The sequence below is a fragment of the Zophobas morio genome, unplaced genomic scaffold (assembly GCF_036711695.1).
Source record: "Zophobas morio isolate AGI-343-1 ecotype UQ-CSIRO unplaced genomic scaffold, CSIRO_AGI_Zmor_V1 ptg000012l, whole genome shotgun sequence".
Lineage (NCBI taxonomy): Eukaryota > Metazoa > Arthropoda > Insecta > Coleoptera > Tenebrionidae > Zophobas > Zophobas morio.
The window spans coordinates 10,563,019-10,578,222 of NW_026972117.1; the positions used below are offsets into that span (position 1 = coordinate 10,563,019).

A 15,204-nucleotide genomic window follows, 5' to 3' on the forward strand; every position below is an offset into this window, starting at 1 on the left:
ATCTCGGGGATTTTTCTGTGTATTCTTCTTAAACTAATTTGTAAGAATTTCAGGACTACTTGTGTCTTGTTTTTGAAGTAGTTTGAAAGAATCTCAGGGACCTCTTCTATCTGGTTTTTGAAGTAGTTTGAACAAATCTTCGGGATACTTCGTGTCTGAGTTTTGAAGTAATTTTTGAAAGAATTTCGGGGGCCACTTTTGTTTTTGAATTAGTTTGAAAGAATCTCTGGCCCCTTACAGTGTTGTTCTTGAAGCAATTTGAAAGAATTTCAGAACCACTTGTATCTTGTTTTTGAAGTAGTTTGGAAGAGTTTCCGGGACCACTTCTGGTTTGTGAAGTAATTTTAAAGAATATTGGGGATCTCTTGTGCCCGATTTTCAAGTAGTTGAGTTGTAAAGAATTTCGAGAATTCTGTTTGTTTTCTTTTTGAAGTAGTTTGAAAGAATCTCGAGACCTCTTGTGTTTGGGTTTTGAAATATTTTGAAACAATCCCGCGGACCCCTTTTATTTTGGTTTTAAAGTACATTGTTGGAAAGAATCTTGGGGACCTCTTCTGCCTGGTTTTTGAAGTAGTTTGAATGAATCTGGGGTCTCCTTGTGTTGTTTTTAAAGTAGTTTGAAATAATCTCGGGGACCGCTTTTGCTTTGTTTTTGAGGTAGTTTAAAAGAATCTCAGGACCACTTGTGTATTGTTTTTGAAGTAGGTTGAAAGAATTTCCGGGACGTCTTCTGTCTGTTTTGTGAAGTAGTTTGAAAGAATCTCGGGGACCCCTCATGCCTGATTTTTGAAGTAATTTTAAAGAATAGTGGGGATCTCTTGTGCCTGTTTTTGAAGTAGTTTCAAAGAATGTCGAGAAACTTCCTTTGTTTTGTATTTGAAGTAGTTTGAGAGAATCTCGGGGACTCCTTGTGTTCGTTTTTGAAGTAATTTGAAAGAGTCTCGGAAACCCATTTTGTTTTGGTTTTGAAGTACATAGGTGGAAAGAATCTGAGGACCTCTTGTATTTAGTTTTTGAAGTAGTTTGAAGGAATCTCGGAGACCACTCGTGCCTAATTTTTGAAGTAATTTGAAAGAATATTAGGAATCTCTTGTGCCTGTTTTTGAAGTAGGTTTCAAAGAATCTCGAGAAACTCCGTTTTGTTTTGTATTTGAAATAGTTTGAGACAATCTCGGGGACTCGTTGTGTTTGTTTTTGAAGTAATTTGAAAGAATCTCGGAAACCCCTTTTGTTTTGGTTTTGAAGTACATAGTTGGAAAGAATCTTGAGGACCTCTTGGGCCTGGTTTTTGATGTAGTTTGAAAAAATCTCCGGGACCTCTTTTGTCTGGTTTGTGAAGTAGTTTGAAAAAATCTCCAGGAGCACTCGTGCCTGATTTTTGAAATAATTTGAAAAAATATTATAGATCTCTTGTGCCTGTTTTTGAAGTAGATTTCAAAGAATCTTGAGAAACTCCGTTTTGTTTTGTATTTGAAGTAGTCTGAGAGATTCTCGAGGACTCCTTGTGTTTGTTTTTGAAGTAATTTGAAAGAGTCTCGGAAACCCATTTTGTTTTGGTTTTGAAGTACATAGGTGGAAAGAATCTGAGGACCTCTTGTGTCTGGTTTTTGAAGTAGTTTGAAAAAATCTCCGGGACCTCTTTTGTCTGGTTTGTGAAGTAGTTTGAAAGAATCTCGGGGAGCACTCGTGCGTGATTTTTGAAGTAATTTGAAAGAATATTAGGGATCTCTTGTGCCTGTTTTTGAAGTAGGTTTCAGAGAATCTCGAGAAACTCCGTTTTGTTTTTTATTTGAAGTAGTTTGAGACAACCTCGGGACTTCTTGTGTTTGTTTTTGAAGTAATTTGAAAGAATCTCGGTAACCCTTTTTGTTTTGGATTTGAAGAACATAGTTGGAAAGAATCTTGAGGACCTCGTGGGCCTGGTTTTTGAAGTTGTTTCAAAGAATCTCGAGAAACTCCGTTTGTTTTGTATTTTAAGTAGTTTGAGACAATCTCGGGGACTCGTTGTGTTTGTTTTGGAAGTAATTTGAAAGAATCTCGGAAACCCCTTTTGTTTTGGTTTTGAAGTACATAGTTGGAAAGAATCTTGAGGACCTCTTGGGCCTGGTTTTTGAAGTAGTTTGAAAAAATCTCCGGGACCTCTTTTGTCTGGTTTGTGAAGTAGTTTGAAAGAATCTCGAGGACCACTCGTGCCTAATTTTTGAAGTAATTTGAAAGAATATTGGGGAAATCTTGTGCCTGATTTTAAAGTAGATTGAAAGGATCTCGGAGTCCACTTTTGTTTTGGTTTTGAAGTGGTTGGAAAGGATCTTGAGGACCGCTTGTGGCTGGTTTTTGAGGTAGGTTGAAAGAATCTTGGGGACCTCTTGTATCTGGGTTTTGAAGAAGTTTGAAAGAACCTCGAGGACCTCTGGAGTCTCGTTTTTGAAGTAATTTGAAATAATTTCGGGATATTCCTGTGTATTTTTCTTGAACCAATTTGAAACAATCTCAGAATCATTTGCGCCTCGTTTTTGACTTGAAGCAATTTGAAACAATCTCAGGATCATTTGAGCCTTGTTTTTGAAGTAGTTTGAAAGAATCTTGGGGATCCCGTGTGTCCGGTTTTTGGAGTAGTTTGAAAGAAACTTGCTAACCCCTTTGGTTTGTTTTTGAAGTAGTTTGAAAGAATTTCGCAGATGCCGTGTCTTGTTTTTGAAGTCATTTTATAGAATTTCGGAGTCCCGTGATCAGGGGTGCTTGGAACCTCCTGAACCAGCGCGGAAAAAACTTAGACCGGCGCATGAAAAGCCGAAATTGTATTTTGTTTAAAAGGATATAAAATTTGGATTCGGTCACCGGCTACCAGTGCCTCAGGAAAATTCCCGATTTCTAGATGGTCCCATCTGCCCCTGTATGTAAGGTAGTACCTAATAAAAAATGGTATTCAAGTAGAGTACAATAAATGATTACAGAAGATAGACGCGGGAAAAACGGACTCAGGAAAATTATGGATGTCGAGTTGCGCTGGAAAGAAAATGATACAAATACATACAGAATACAGAATGAGAGAAAAAAGTAAAGAGGGAGCGAGAAGTAGAGACAGCGGAAGAGAGAGAATAGAAAGTAGGAGTGAAAAAGAAGAGATTAAGTAGTTTAGCAATGCGGGAAAAATGGGACTTAGGAGTACAAAAATTATTTTATTATTTATGTTCACGACTATTTGAGGAATCGAAGGAAGTTATCGTCGATCTTGGTTAGATGTTGACAGTTTGGATATATAAATTGTTATTTGAAAGGGTTTAATTCTTGTTGACATAACATAACCTAGTTTTCTATTAAGGTTATATTGTGAAATAAAAAAAATAACTAGGTGACAATTTTAATCCAAGAAAAAAAATCGATGAAAAATTTCAAACTTTCACCCTGTATAAAGATAACCCAAATTTATACCAAGACAACATTTACTGATGACTCGCGTCTAAACATCTTATTCATAAATGTCACCAAGACACCAAACAATAAATTTTTTTTAAGGAAATAAAATTTAAATAACACTCTTAAAAGTACGAAAAAACAAAAACGAATGGAATACCAAGACCTGGTAAATCCACACGACAGCGTAAAGTAGCACGTGAATTTTATGGAACCTAGCAACTATTGCATTGTGTGTGGTGAACATTCAGCACAAAAATCAAGGCTATGCGTTTGAGATAAAGCAGACACGCCACTAAATTAAACCGGCAGATAGGGATAATAGATAAAATTAAACGTATAGGTGGACAAATAAAAATAACCGAGACAAATAGGAGCCAGAACAAAAGTAAATTAGTCTGCTTTGTCAAAATCCACCGCTAGCGGCAGCTGTTCCATATTTTGTCAGGCCCCTCTACCAAATGCGACAAAAGTGTGCGGCGAAAGCTGAGTTTGACGACAAGTTGAAATTACTGGGCAAAAGCGATAAATGACAAAATAGGTAAAATGCACTACAGAACGATTACGTAGGTCGTGCATTTTGTCATTTTGTCGTGGATGGACTTAATTTGTCGTGCGAGTGTTGATTCTGTCGTGATTGAGTTATTTTCGACTTACGTTTATCACGACTCTCTCACAAAAGTCGTGGTCGTGCGGGATGGGCTCAAAGTGGGCTACGCCAGTGAACTGGGAGTGGGGGGTGTGCCCGTCCTCTTCCTGGCTGCTGAGCTTGGGCAGCGACCTGAAAGGAAAAAATTTTCAAAAAACAAACTCCCGCCACCAACTCCATACTCGCACGAGCATGCAAACCCGTGCAGCACCTCGACAACTCCCAAACTTCCATGTCAACAAAGCGATCAAATAAAAACTATTTATTGAAACATTCGGATCTAAATTGGCTCCGCGCAAGAATGCCGAGGTGGAGGTGTAAAGGTTAGGTGTGAAATAAACAGATAAGTTTTTCGCGTTGCTCAGCTTTTATTACCGTTCTTTTTTGCCGATATGGAACGTATGTAAAGCAAGTTCGCAGCAATTTGTCGTCATTGTCACTCATACCGTAATGGCGATGGAGCCGACTACGAGTGATAACATTTCTTGACGCATATAAATACGGAGGAAGCGACTGATAACACACAGGGTAAAAAGTTCACGTGATAATTGGGAGTTACGTTCTTTTGGCACGAGCGTCGTACTAAAAACATGATTGTTATTGCACCAGCAACAAAAAGTCGCTTCATTTAAATAACGAGAGCGGGTTTGCCGGTAATTGATGGTGCATTCCGAAATGACACGGACTTACATTAGTTTGTACGGCGGTCGTCATTTTTTAATTTGATGACGCTGGCTCGAAAACACGATATCGTTATCCGAGTTTAGCACGATTAGCAGAAAATGAACAAACTATAGATTTGTTTCAATTTTACTAGAGTATAAATCTTTTCGAAATTAAAGTGGTCAGTCAAAAATTGGTAATACGACTGGGGGCGAAATTTTGGAAATTTCAATCAAAATTTGAAACATCTTCCTCATAACTACTTCTACTAGATTCTCTTTTTGTCTATTTTGGAAATTTTTGAAAAAAAAGAAACAGTGCCGAGGCCTTTAGAGCTTTATTTTTAAAATTGTTTGGAAAAATCTCGGAGTTTCTAATGCCTTTTTTAAGAATTTTAAGGAATCCTTGAGGCTTATAAAGGATCTTCGAGGCTCCTAGTGTACGGTTTTTTTTCCTGAACGTATTCAAAAGAGTTTTGGGAGTTTATATTTTAAAGGAATCTTGAGGGGCTCCTGGTTTTTTATTTTTGAAAAAATTGGAAAGATGCTTTTGGTTCCTAGTGTCTTTGAAAGGTCATAGTGTCCCTTTTTCCATACGAACTGAGAAGAATTTTGGGAACCTCTTATATTCTTTTTTTTAAAGAGTCTGGGGGTTCCTGGCGCTTTTATTTTGAAAAAAATTGAACGAATCTTGGGGATTTCTAGTGCCTTTTTTAAGAATTTGGGACAATGTTGGGGATTCCTACTGTTGTTTTTTTTTAAGAATTTAGAATAGTTTCGGGGACCTTTTACGTCGTTTTTTAATTTAAAAGAATCTGGAGGTGCTTGGTGTTGTGAAAACAGTTGAAACAATCATGGGCTTTTTTCAAAAATCTGAAAAAAAAACTTGAGGTCCTTTCGTGATTTTTTTTCTAAACGAATTACCAATAATTTTGGGAGTTTCTAGTATTATTTTTAGAATTTGACGTTTTGTCTTTTTCTTTATTTTAAAAAATCTTAGGAGTTCCTGGGGTTTTGATTTTGAAAAGAAAAATTGAAATAATCTTGAAGTCCTTTATTTTTCAAGAATCTGAAAAAATGTCGAAAGGCCATAGTGTCTTTTTTTCTGAACGAGCTGAAGAGTCCGGGGATTCCTGGTGTTTTTATTTTGAAAAAAATTGAAAGAATCTTGGGGTTTTTTCAAAAATCTGAAAAAAATTTGAGGGTCTTTAGTGCAGTTTTTTTTTCTAAACGAATTGTAAAGAATTTTGGGAGTTTCTGGTATTGTTTTTAGAATTTGAAAGAATTTTGGGGATCTCTGGTGTTTTGATTTAACAAAAAAAAAAAATGAAAGAATCTTGGGGACTTTTATATTTAAGAATCTGAAAATTAATCTTGAAAGTGTTTTTTTCCTTAACGATCTTGAAATAATTTTGTAAGTTTCTATATCTTTTTTTAAGAGTTTAGACGAGTTTTGGAGACGTTTTATGTCTTTCTTTTTAATTTTAAAAAATCTTGGGAGTTCTTGGTGTTTTGATTTTGAAAAAAAAAATTGAAATAATCTTGCAGTTTCTTATTTTTTAAGAATCTGAAAGAATCTTGAAAGGCCATAGTGTCTCTTTTTCTGAACGAACTGAAGAATTTTGGGGACCTCTTATATCCTTTTTTTTAAGAGTCCTGGGATTCCTGGTGTTTTTATTTTGGAAAAAATTGAAAGAATCTTGGGGTTTTTTCAAAATTCTGAAAAAAATTTCAGGGTTTTTAGTGCTGTTTTTTTTCTAAACGAATTGTAAAGAATTTTGGGCGTTTTTAGTATTGTTTTTAAAATTTGAAAGAATTTTGGGGATCTCTGGTGTTTTGATTTAACAAAAAAAAAAAAAATGAAAGAATCTTGGGGACTTTTATATTTAAGAATCTGAAAATTAATCTTGAAGGTGTCTTTTTTTCTTAACGATCTTGAAATAATTTTGCAAGTTTCTAGTATCTTTTTTTAAGAGTTTGGACGAGTTTTGGAGACGTTTTATGTCTTTCTTTTTAATTTTAAAAAGTCTTGGGAGTTCTTGGTGTTTTGATTTTGAAAAAAAAAATTGAAATAATCTTGCAGTTCTTTATTTTTTAAGAATCTGAAAGAATCTTGAAAAGCCATAGAGTCTCTTTTCCTGAACGAACTGAAGAATTTTGGGGACCTCTTATATCCTTTTTTTTAAGAGTCCGGGTATTCCTGGTGTTTTTATTTTGAAAAATATTGAAAGAATCTTGGGGTTTTTTTCAATTGAAGGGAATTTGGGGAGTTTTTGGTGGCTTTTTATATTTAAAAGAATTTTGAGAGATTCTGCTCTTTTATTTTCGAAAAAATGTTCCCAGTGTCTTTTTTAAGAATTTACAACTATCTTGGAGGCTTTTAGTGTTTTGTTCTTGAAAGAATTTGAAAGAATCTTGGGAGCCCTTGGTGTTGTCTTTTGAAAAATATTAAAGAATCCTGGGGGTTCCCAATGTCTTTTCTTAGTTTTTAAGGATCTTGGAGGCTCTTGGTGTTTTATTTTTGAGAAAAAAAATTGACGTTCATAGCGTCCATTTTTAAAGAATTTTGAAAAAATCTTAGAGGACCCACCTGCATTTTTTCAGAATTTAGAATTGTCATGGGGGCTTCTTATGTCTTTTTAAAGAATTTGAAAAAATCTTGGAATTTCCTCCTGTTTATTTACCAATTTGGAAAAATTTTTGGGACCTCTTACGTTGTTTTCTTTTAATTTAATAGAATCTGGAAGCTCGGTGATTTGATTATGAAAAAACTGAAAGAATTTTGGGGTCGTTTTTCAAGAATCTTACAGAATTTTGGGGGCACCTAGTGTTGTTTATTTTTTTCTAAACGAATTGAAAAGAATTTTGGTAGTTTATAGTATAATTTTTTTTATTTAAAAGAATTTTGAGGAGCTCCTGGTCCTTTACTTTTGAAAAAAAAATCTAGTGTCTTTTTTAAGAATTTAAAACTATTTGAGGGCATCTCGAAGGCCCCTAGTGTATTTTTTTAAAGAATTTTCAAAGAATCTTAGAGAACCCTGCTGCTTTTTTTTTAAGGATTTAGGAGTGTCCTGGGGCTTTTAATATCTTTTTTAAGAATTTCAACGAAAATTTTTACCAATTTAGCAGAATTTTTGGGACGTCTTTTGTCTTTCTTTCAAGTTAAAAGAATCTGGATGTGCTTGTTTTGATTTAAAAAAAAAAAAAATAGTTTTCTCTGTTCTTATAGTTTAGAAAAAATGTCTTGTTTGTGAAAGAATTTGAACGAATCTCTAAAGCCCCTAGTGTCTTTTTTCTTTAAGAAATTGAAAGAATCTTAAGGGCTCTACGTGTTGTTCTTTGAAAAATATTATAGGATCTTGGGGGCTCTTGGTGTCTTAGTTTGGAACAAAATTTGAAAGAATCTTGGTGTCCTTAGTGCCTTTTTTAAAAATTAAAGAGAATCTTGCAGGACCTTACTGCCTTTTTTATAAAGAAATTAGAAGTGGAGGCTTCTTATGTTTTTTTTTTTATTTAAAAGAATCTTGAGATTTTTGTCGAGTGGGCGTAGAAACTAATAATAGAATCTTGTATGTGAAAAAAGTAAAAAAAGTGCTAATCGTAACTTCTTTTGTTATACTATTTCCTATAAAATTTATGGTCGAAAATATCATAAGTGCCAAAATCAGTCTTACCATAACAAGTAGTAGACCCGCCCACCCACCCTCTGTTTTCTTGGAAGGTATGTGATTTGCCAAAATCAGTCTTATCTTAGCAAGTACTAGCCCCGCCCACTCCCCTCTTCTCATTCTAACGACTAATTTTATTTTTTCTCAATTTAAGCTCATTCATTTCATTCAGATTGGATGGTCAATCACTGAAATGGAGAGAGGGTGGGTGGGCGGGGCTAATTATGTACTTCTGTCAAGTGGGAGTGGAAACCAATAATAGAATCTTGTATGTGAAAAAAAAGCGTTAATCGTAATTTTTTTTTGGTTTACTATTTGCTATAAAATTTATTTCTTATTATTCATGCACCTAGCCTGTCCTGACTCAAATATTGTCTCAAATAAACAAGTTTTAAACATTTCTGTAAGTATATAAAAACTACAGAGTAGGTACATTCTTGAAACAAAAATTAATAATAATTTCCCTTTTTTATCTTCAAAATTTCTATCGCCAGCTATTTTGAAAAGAATTTTGGAAGTTTCTGTTTTTTTTTTAATTCACTAGAATCTTGAGGAGCTTCTGGTTTTTTATTTTTGAAAAAAATTTAAAAATGCTGACGGTCCTTGGTGTCTTTTTTAAATGTTTTAGAAGAGTCTTGGTGACTATTTGTGTTTTGTTTTTGAAAGAATTTGAAACAATCTCGAAGTCACGTAGTGCCTTTTTTTTGAAAAATTATAAAGGATTTTGGAGACTTGTATACCTTTCGAAAGAATTTGAACAAATTTTGAAGGACTCTACAACCTTTTTTAAAGAATTTATGATCGTGGGGGGTTCTTGTACTTTTTTTTTTATTTAAAAGAAGCCCTGGTGTTTCGATTTGGAAAACAATTTTTGGAGTTTTTTACTTAAAAATCTGAAAGGATCTTAAAGATCTCTAGTCACTTTTTTCGGAATTTTAAAGATTCTTGGAGGCCTTTACAGTCTTTTTTTTATTTAAATGAATTTTGAAGGGCTCCTGGTCTTTTATTTTTGAGAAAATTTGGAAAATGCTTTCGGTTCCTGGTGGTTTTTTAAACAATTTAGAACAATCTTGGGGGCTCCTAATGACCTTTTTTTTTAGTTTTAAAAATTGTTTGAAACTCTTAATGTTTTATGTACTTCAAATATCTGGTTCACAATTTTTTGTCTTATGCCCTACGACATGAGGATTCTGAAAATATTTTCAGATTTTTTCTATCGCGTTTAATTTTTCAAAATTTGATGATATTTTCTATCTCATTTAAAATTTTGTTGGTTTAGTTTAGTTTCACACATTTTTTCCAAATATGTCAGTGGCTCGAATGTGAGCAGCACACATCAACTTATTAAAAATTGTATTAATTATTACTCGAAAGTCTAGATCCAAGATCCATTCGACTAAAAACTAGAAAACAAATTTTTCTAAACTTGACAGTCCGATTTGCTCAGTTTCCTTTTGTTCGAATTACAAAAAATCGCAGATATCAATATTTTCTTTTCGTCGTTTTAGCAGGAATACCCCATTTCCCACTCCCACCTAATCTCTGGTCGCAGAGGAAGCAGCTATCGGCATTACGCATTCACTTTATAATTTTAGTTCACATTATCGTGACGAAAACCACACCGCTTCACTTCTTACGGATATATGAATTAATTAAAATTGAGACATATGACGTCACGTAAATTCATTACCTCCCAAGCGTTAAGTTTACAAACTAGCTGTAGCCGAACGAAGTATACACGTCTGCAGAAGATTTAATATGTTTGTGTGACGCAGATTTACACCACGCTGAAACTACCATTACGTCATTTCTTATTCCCGAGCTGTTTAATAAAGCGCCTAGATCGAGATAAGGTTATTATTTTTTACGGTTGCGGTTTGCATAAAAGGACAATTTGCTCAAAATGTATTTTATGCAGTGTTTGGAGGAAATCCCACTCGTAATGTGTTGCATTTAATGGAATTCCTGCAACGTTGGCTTTGATAGAATGAAGTTTCGAATGGGATAACGAGCGCTGCGCTAAATATAGGGTGTAGCATGAATGAACGACAGTCTGTTAATACACTGTCATTTATTTACGTCAACTGCTTCCAAAAACAACACTGACATGTGCATTGAGTGCAGCTCAGGGTGGCACGGCACAATTATCGGTATGTCGCTGAGGAAGACGTCCAGGGGAAATATCGCTAATTGTATCGATTCGGCTGACGTGAATGTGATGACTTTCCTAGTTAGGGTTTTTCGAGCAGGGATGCACAAATTTAATAAGTTTTTAATAAGCTCCTAGTTCGACAGGAGTTCAGCGTTTTAATGAGCTAAATGATAAAGGATATAACCATAAAAAAGTTACATGGAAAAGTTGGGTTTATATTTATACGCGTCTCAGAAGTTTTTAGTATTGGTAAAAATAGCAGACTAAAATGGCCTTCCTGGTGGTCTAACGATGTCGTTATCGACGGCTTAAGCTGAGGAATTTTTCGAAATACTGGAATTTATATTTTTCTTTCAAATATTTACAACGTTCAGTAGCTGCAGAATTTCAATATAAACAGGTAGTGGTAGGTTGCTAATGTTTCGCTTCATTTCCTATACACACGTACACAAAAAGTATATTTAGCAATAATTTAAATTGATAGTCTGTTTCCGGTGGTGGCGCAAACAGGAAACTATTTTCTTAAATTAAGTGAATTTTCAAAAAAACTGTTGATTAAAATGCATGAGGAGAATTCGTTTTCAACTTAAAGTAAGTTAAAATGGACAAAAACGTCGCGTCTGAAAATCAGAATAATAAAGTTTTTATAAATAATAATTTTTTATTTCTCTATTAGTGTTGGTTTTTTTAGTTAACGAGTAATGCCGAATCATTTTTACCTCCCCAATGATAAACTAATATTTAATTTCATGTAACCTTGGCGGTCACTAACTCGTAGAAAACAAAAATACAAATTTCAAATTCAAACTAAACTACCGGATCAATTAACTAATTCGTACAATATACTTAAAAAAAGGAAAATTTCGACCTATTGTTAAGTTTAAAGAATGACTTGCTTTTAGAACATCTGTATTTTATTACTGTATCTTATTCTGTTTCTTCTTCTCTTTCTTTTTCTTAGGTGTTTTCCAGAAAAAGGACATTAGAGGTTCCCGAGATTCTTTCAATGTTTTTCAAACAAAGATGCAAGGCGTTAGGGACTTCTGAGATTTTTAAATTTTTTTTCAAATAAAGGACCACGGGTCCCAGAGATTCTTTCACATTCTTAAAAAAAGATACTAAGGTTTCTCCATTTCTTCCTTCACTTTCTTTAAAAAGACATTAAGGACCACCGAGGTTTTTTTTAAAAAAAAAGACAGTAGAGCCCTCTAGATTTTTTTGTATTCTTAAAAAAACACTAGGGAGCCCCACGATTCTTTCAAATTAAAAAAAAAGATACTGGGAGTTCCAAAAAGTTTTTCATATTTTTTAAAAATGACACTAGGAGAGTTTTATTTCATTTTTTTTTTTTTTTCAAAAACAGACATTAAGAGTCACGGAGATTTTCTCAAGTTCTTCAGAAAAACACTAGGGGTTCCAAAGATTGTTTTACGTTCTTAAAAAAATACTAGGGGTTCAGGAGATTTTTTCAAATAAAAAAAAAGATACTGGGAGTCCCCGAAATTCTTTTACATTCCTCAAAGATCACAACTTTTTCAAAAAAAGGACTAGGTGTCCCAGAAATTCTTTCACGTTCCTCAAAATAAAAGACATAAAAGCTTCCTGAGATCCTTTTTCCAGATTCTTCAAAAGAGATACTTAGGACTCCCGAGATTCTTTCAATTTTTTTCAAAAAAGACACTAGGGGCTCCTAAATTTTTTGGTATTCTTAAAAAAAGACACTAGGAAGCCTCAAAATTGTTTTACGTACTTAAAAAAAGATACTAAGGATTTCCGAGATTGTTTTAAATCTTACAGATACTTTTAGTTGATGAGATTTTTTCAATATTTTTCAAAAAAAGACAGTAGGGGCCCCTAGATTTTTTTGGTATTCTTAAAAAAAGGCACTAGTGACCCCTAAGATTGTTTTACGTCCTTTAAAAAGACACTATGGGTTCCCGAGTTTTTTTAAAGTTTAAAAAAAAAGATACTGGGGGTTTCCGAGATTTTTTCAGATTTTTTCAAAAAAAGACACTATGACTTCCTGAGATCTTTTCTTCACATTCTTCAAAAAGGACACTTGGGACTCCTAAGATTCTTTTAATTTTTTTCAAAAACGACACTAGGGGCTCCTAGATTTTTTGGTATTCTTAGAAAAAAGATTGTTTTACGTACTTTAAAAAAAGACACTAAGGGTTTCCGAGATTGTTTTAAATCTTACAGATACTGGGAGTTGCCAAGATTTTTTCAATGTTTTAAAAAAAAAGACACTAGGGGACCCTAGATTTTTTGGTATTCTTAAAAAAGACACTAGTGACCCCTAAGACTGGTTTACGTCCTTTAAAAAGACACTAGGGGTTCTCGAGATTTGTTTAAAGTTTAAAAAAAAGATACTTGGGGTTTCCGAGATTCTTTCAGATTTTTTCAAAAAATGACATTAGGAGTCCTGAAGCATTTCATGTTCCTGAAAAAAGATACTAGGGCTTCCTGAGATTCTTTTTTCACATTCTTTAAAAGAGACACTAAGGACCCCCGAGATTGTTTCAATGTTTTCAAAACAAGACACTAGTGGCCCCTAGAATCTGTGGTATTCTTAAAAAAAGACACTAGGGAACCCCAAGATTGTTTTAAATCTTAAAAAAAGGACACTAAGGGTTCCCGAGAATGTTTTAAATTTTTCAAAAAAAAGGATACTGGGAGTTTCTGAGATTTTTTCAATGTTCTTCAGAAAAACACACTAGGGGCCCCTAGATTTTTTGGTAGTTTTAAAAAAAGGTACTAGGGATTTTTAAGACTGTTTTACGTCCTTTAAAAAGACCACCAGGGGTTCTAAAGATATTTTTCAAATTAAAAAAAAAACGGTTCTGTCCGTTTTGCGAAATTCTTTCAATTAAAAAAAAAGACATTAGGAGTCCTAGACTATTTCACGTTCCTCAAAAAAGACACTAGGGCTTCCTTAGAATCTTTCTTCACATTCTTTAAAAGAGACGTTAGGAACCCCCGAGATTCTTTCAGTGTTTTTCAAAAAAAGACGCTAGGGCTCCCTAGATTGTTTGATATCCTTAAAAACAACACTAGGGCCTTAAGATTGCTTGACATCCTTTAAAAAGAGGCACAATGAGTTCCCGAATTTTTTTCAAATTTTTCAAAATAATAAAGATACTGAGAGTTCCCGAAATTCTTTCACATTCTTCAATGTTTTTGAATAAAAATACACTAGGGGCTCCTAGATTTTTTGCTTCCTTAAATAAAATACTAGAGGTTCCCAAAATTTTTTCAAATTAAAAAAAAAAGATAATTTGAGGTCTTGAGATTCTTTCATATTCTTTAAAAATGGCACTAGGGGCCCTAGAGATTCTTTAAATTTTTTTCAAAGCTGAAGATTCTTTTTTCACATTTTCTAAAAAAGACTAAGGACCCTTGAGATTCTTTTAATATTTTAAAAAATTTACACTAGGGCCTCCCTGATTTTTTTGTATTCTTAAAAAAAGGTACTAGGGGTTTCCGAGATTTTTTAAATTTTTTTTCAAAAAAAAAATACTGGGGGTTTCCGAGATTCTTTCAGGTTAAAAAGAAAGACATTGGGAGTCGTGGAGTGTTTCACGTTCCTAAAAAGGCTTCCTGAGATTCTTTCTTCGAATTCTTTAAAAAAGACACTTGGGACTCCCGAGATTTTTTCAATGTTTTTCAAAACAAGACTCTAGGGGTTCGAAGATTCTGTGGTACTCTTTAAAAAGAACTAGGGAGCTCCAAAATTGTTTTGCGTCCTTTAAAAAAAAGACACTAACGGTTCCCGAGAATATTTCAAATTAAAAAAAGAAAAGATACTGGGAGTTCCCAAGATTCTTTCAATGTTTTTCAAAAAAAGGCACTATTAGCCCGTAGATTTTTTGGTGTTCTCAAAAAAGGGCACTATAGACCTTTAAGACTGTTTTACTTACTTAAAAAAACACTAGTGGTTCTCGAAATTTATTCAAATTAAAAAAAAAAGATTCGGGGGGGCTTCCGAAATTCTTTCGGATTTTTTCAGAAAAAGACTTTAGGAGTCCTGGACTATTTCACGTTCCTCAAAAAAGACACTAGGGACCCCCGAGATTCTTTCACATTTTTTAAAAATGTCACTAGGAACCCTAGAAATTCTTTAAATTTTTGTCAAAAATCGACACTAGTGGTTCTCAAGATTCTTTTTTCACATTGTTAAAAAAAAATAGGGACCCTCCAGATTCTTTTAAAGTTTTCAAAAATTTACACTAGGGGTCCTTGGATTTTTTGCTGGTCTTAAAAAAGGCACTAGGGAGTCCCAAGACTGTTATACATACTTTAAAAAAAACTTAAGGGGTTCTCGAAATTTAATGAAATTAAAAAAAACGATTCTGGGGGTTCCGAAATTCTTCCAATTTTTTTCAAAAAACGACATTATGAGTCCTGGACTATTTCACGTTCCTCAAAAAAAGACACAAGGGCTTCCAGAGATTCTTTCTTCACATTCTGTTAAAGGGACATTAGGAACCCCCTAGATTTTTTGATATCCTTTGAAAACGACACTAGGGAGCCTTGAGATTACTTGATTTCCTTTAAAATAAGACACAAGGAGTTCCCGAATTTTTTCAAATTTTTAATAATAAAAGATACTGAGAATTCTCGAAATTCTTACACATTCTTTAAAAACGACACTACAAG

At 33.8% G+C, this 15,204-nt stretch overlaps 2 protein-coding genes across 9 annotated transcripts in view; one reads left to right on the forward strand and one right to left on the reverse strand.

The window, feature by feature from the left end:
* The window catches only part of LOC135127764 (neutral alpha-glucosidase AB), a 100,802-nt gene that overhangs the window by 61,768 nt on the left and 23,830 nt on the right, over positions 1 to 15,204 (forward strand). The window lies entirely within an intron of this gene.
* Positions 1 to 15,204, reverse strand: part of LOC135127768 (potassium voltage-gated channel protein Shaker) — an 843,060-nt gene that overhangs the window by 38,275 nt on the left and 789,581 nt on the right. For 7 of the 8 annotated variants that reach the window (XM_064054365.1, XM_064054366.1, XM_064054370.1 and 4 more), the window contains exon 2: positions 4,072 to 4,195. In XM_064054365.1, the coding sequence (XP_063910435.1) occupies positions 4,072 to 4,195 (124 nt within the window). Of the gene's footprint in view, positions 1 to 4,071; positions 4,196 to 4,438; positions 4,527 to 15,204 lie in introns of those variants that run through there. The other variant, XM_064054368.1, reaches the window with a different exon arrangement.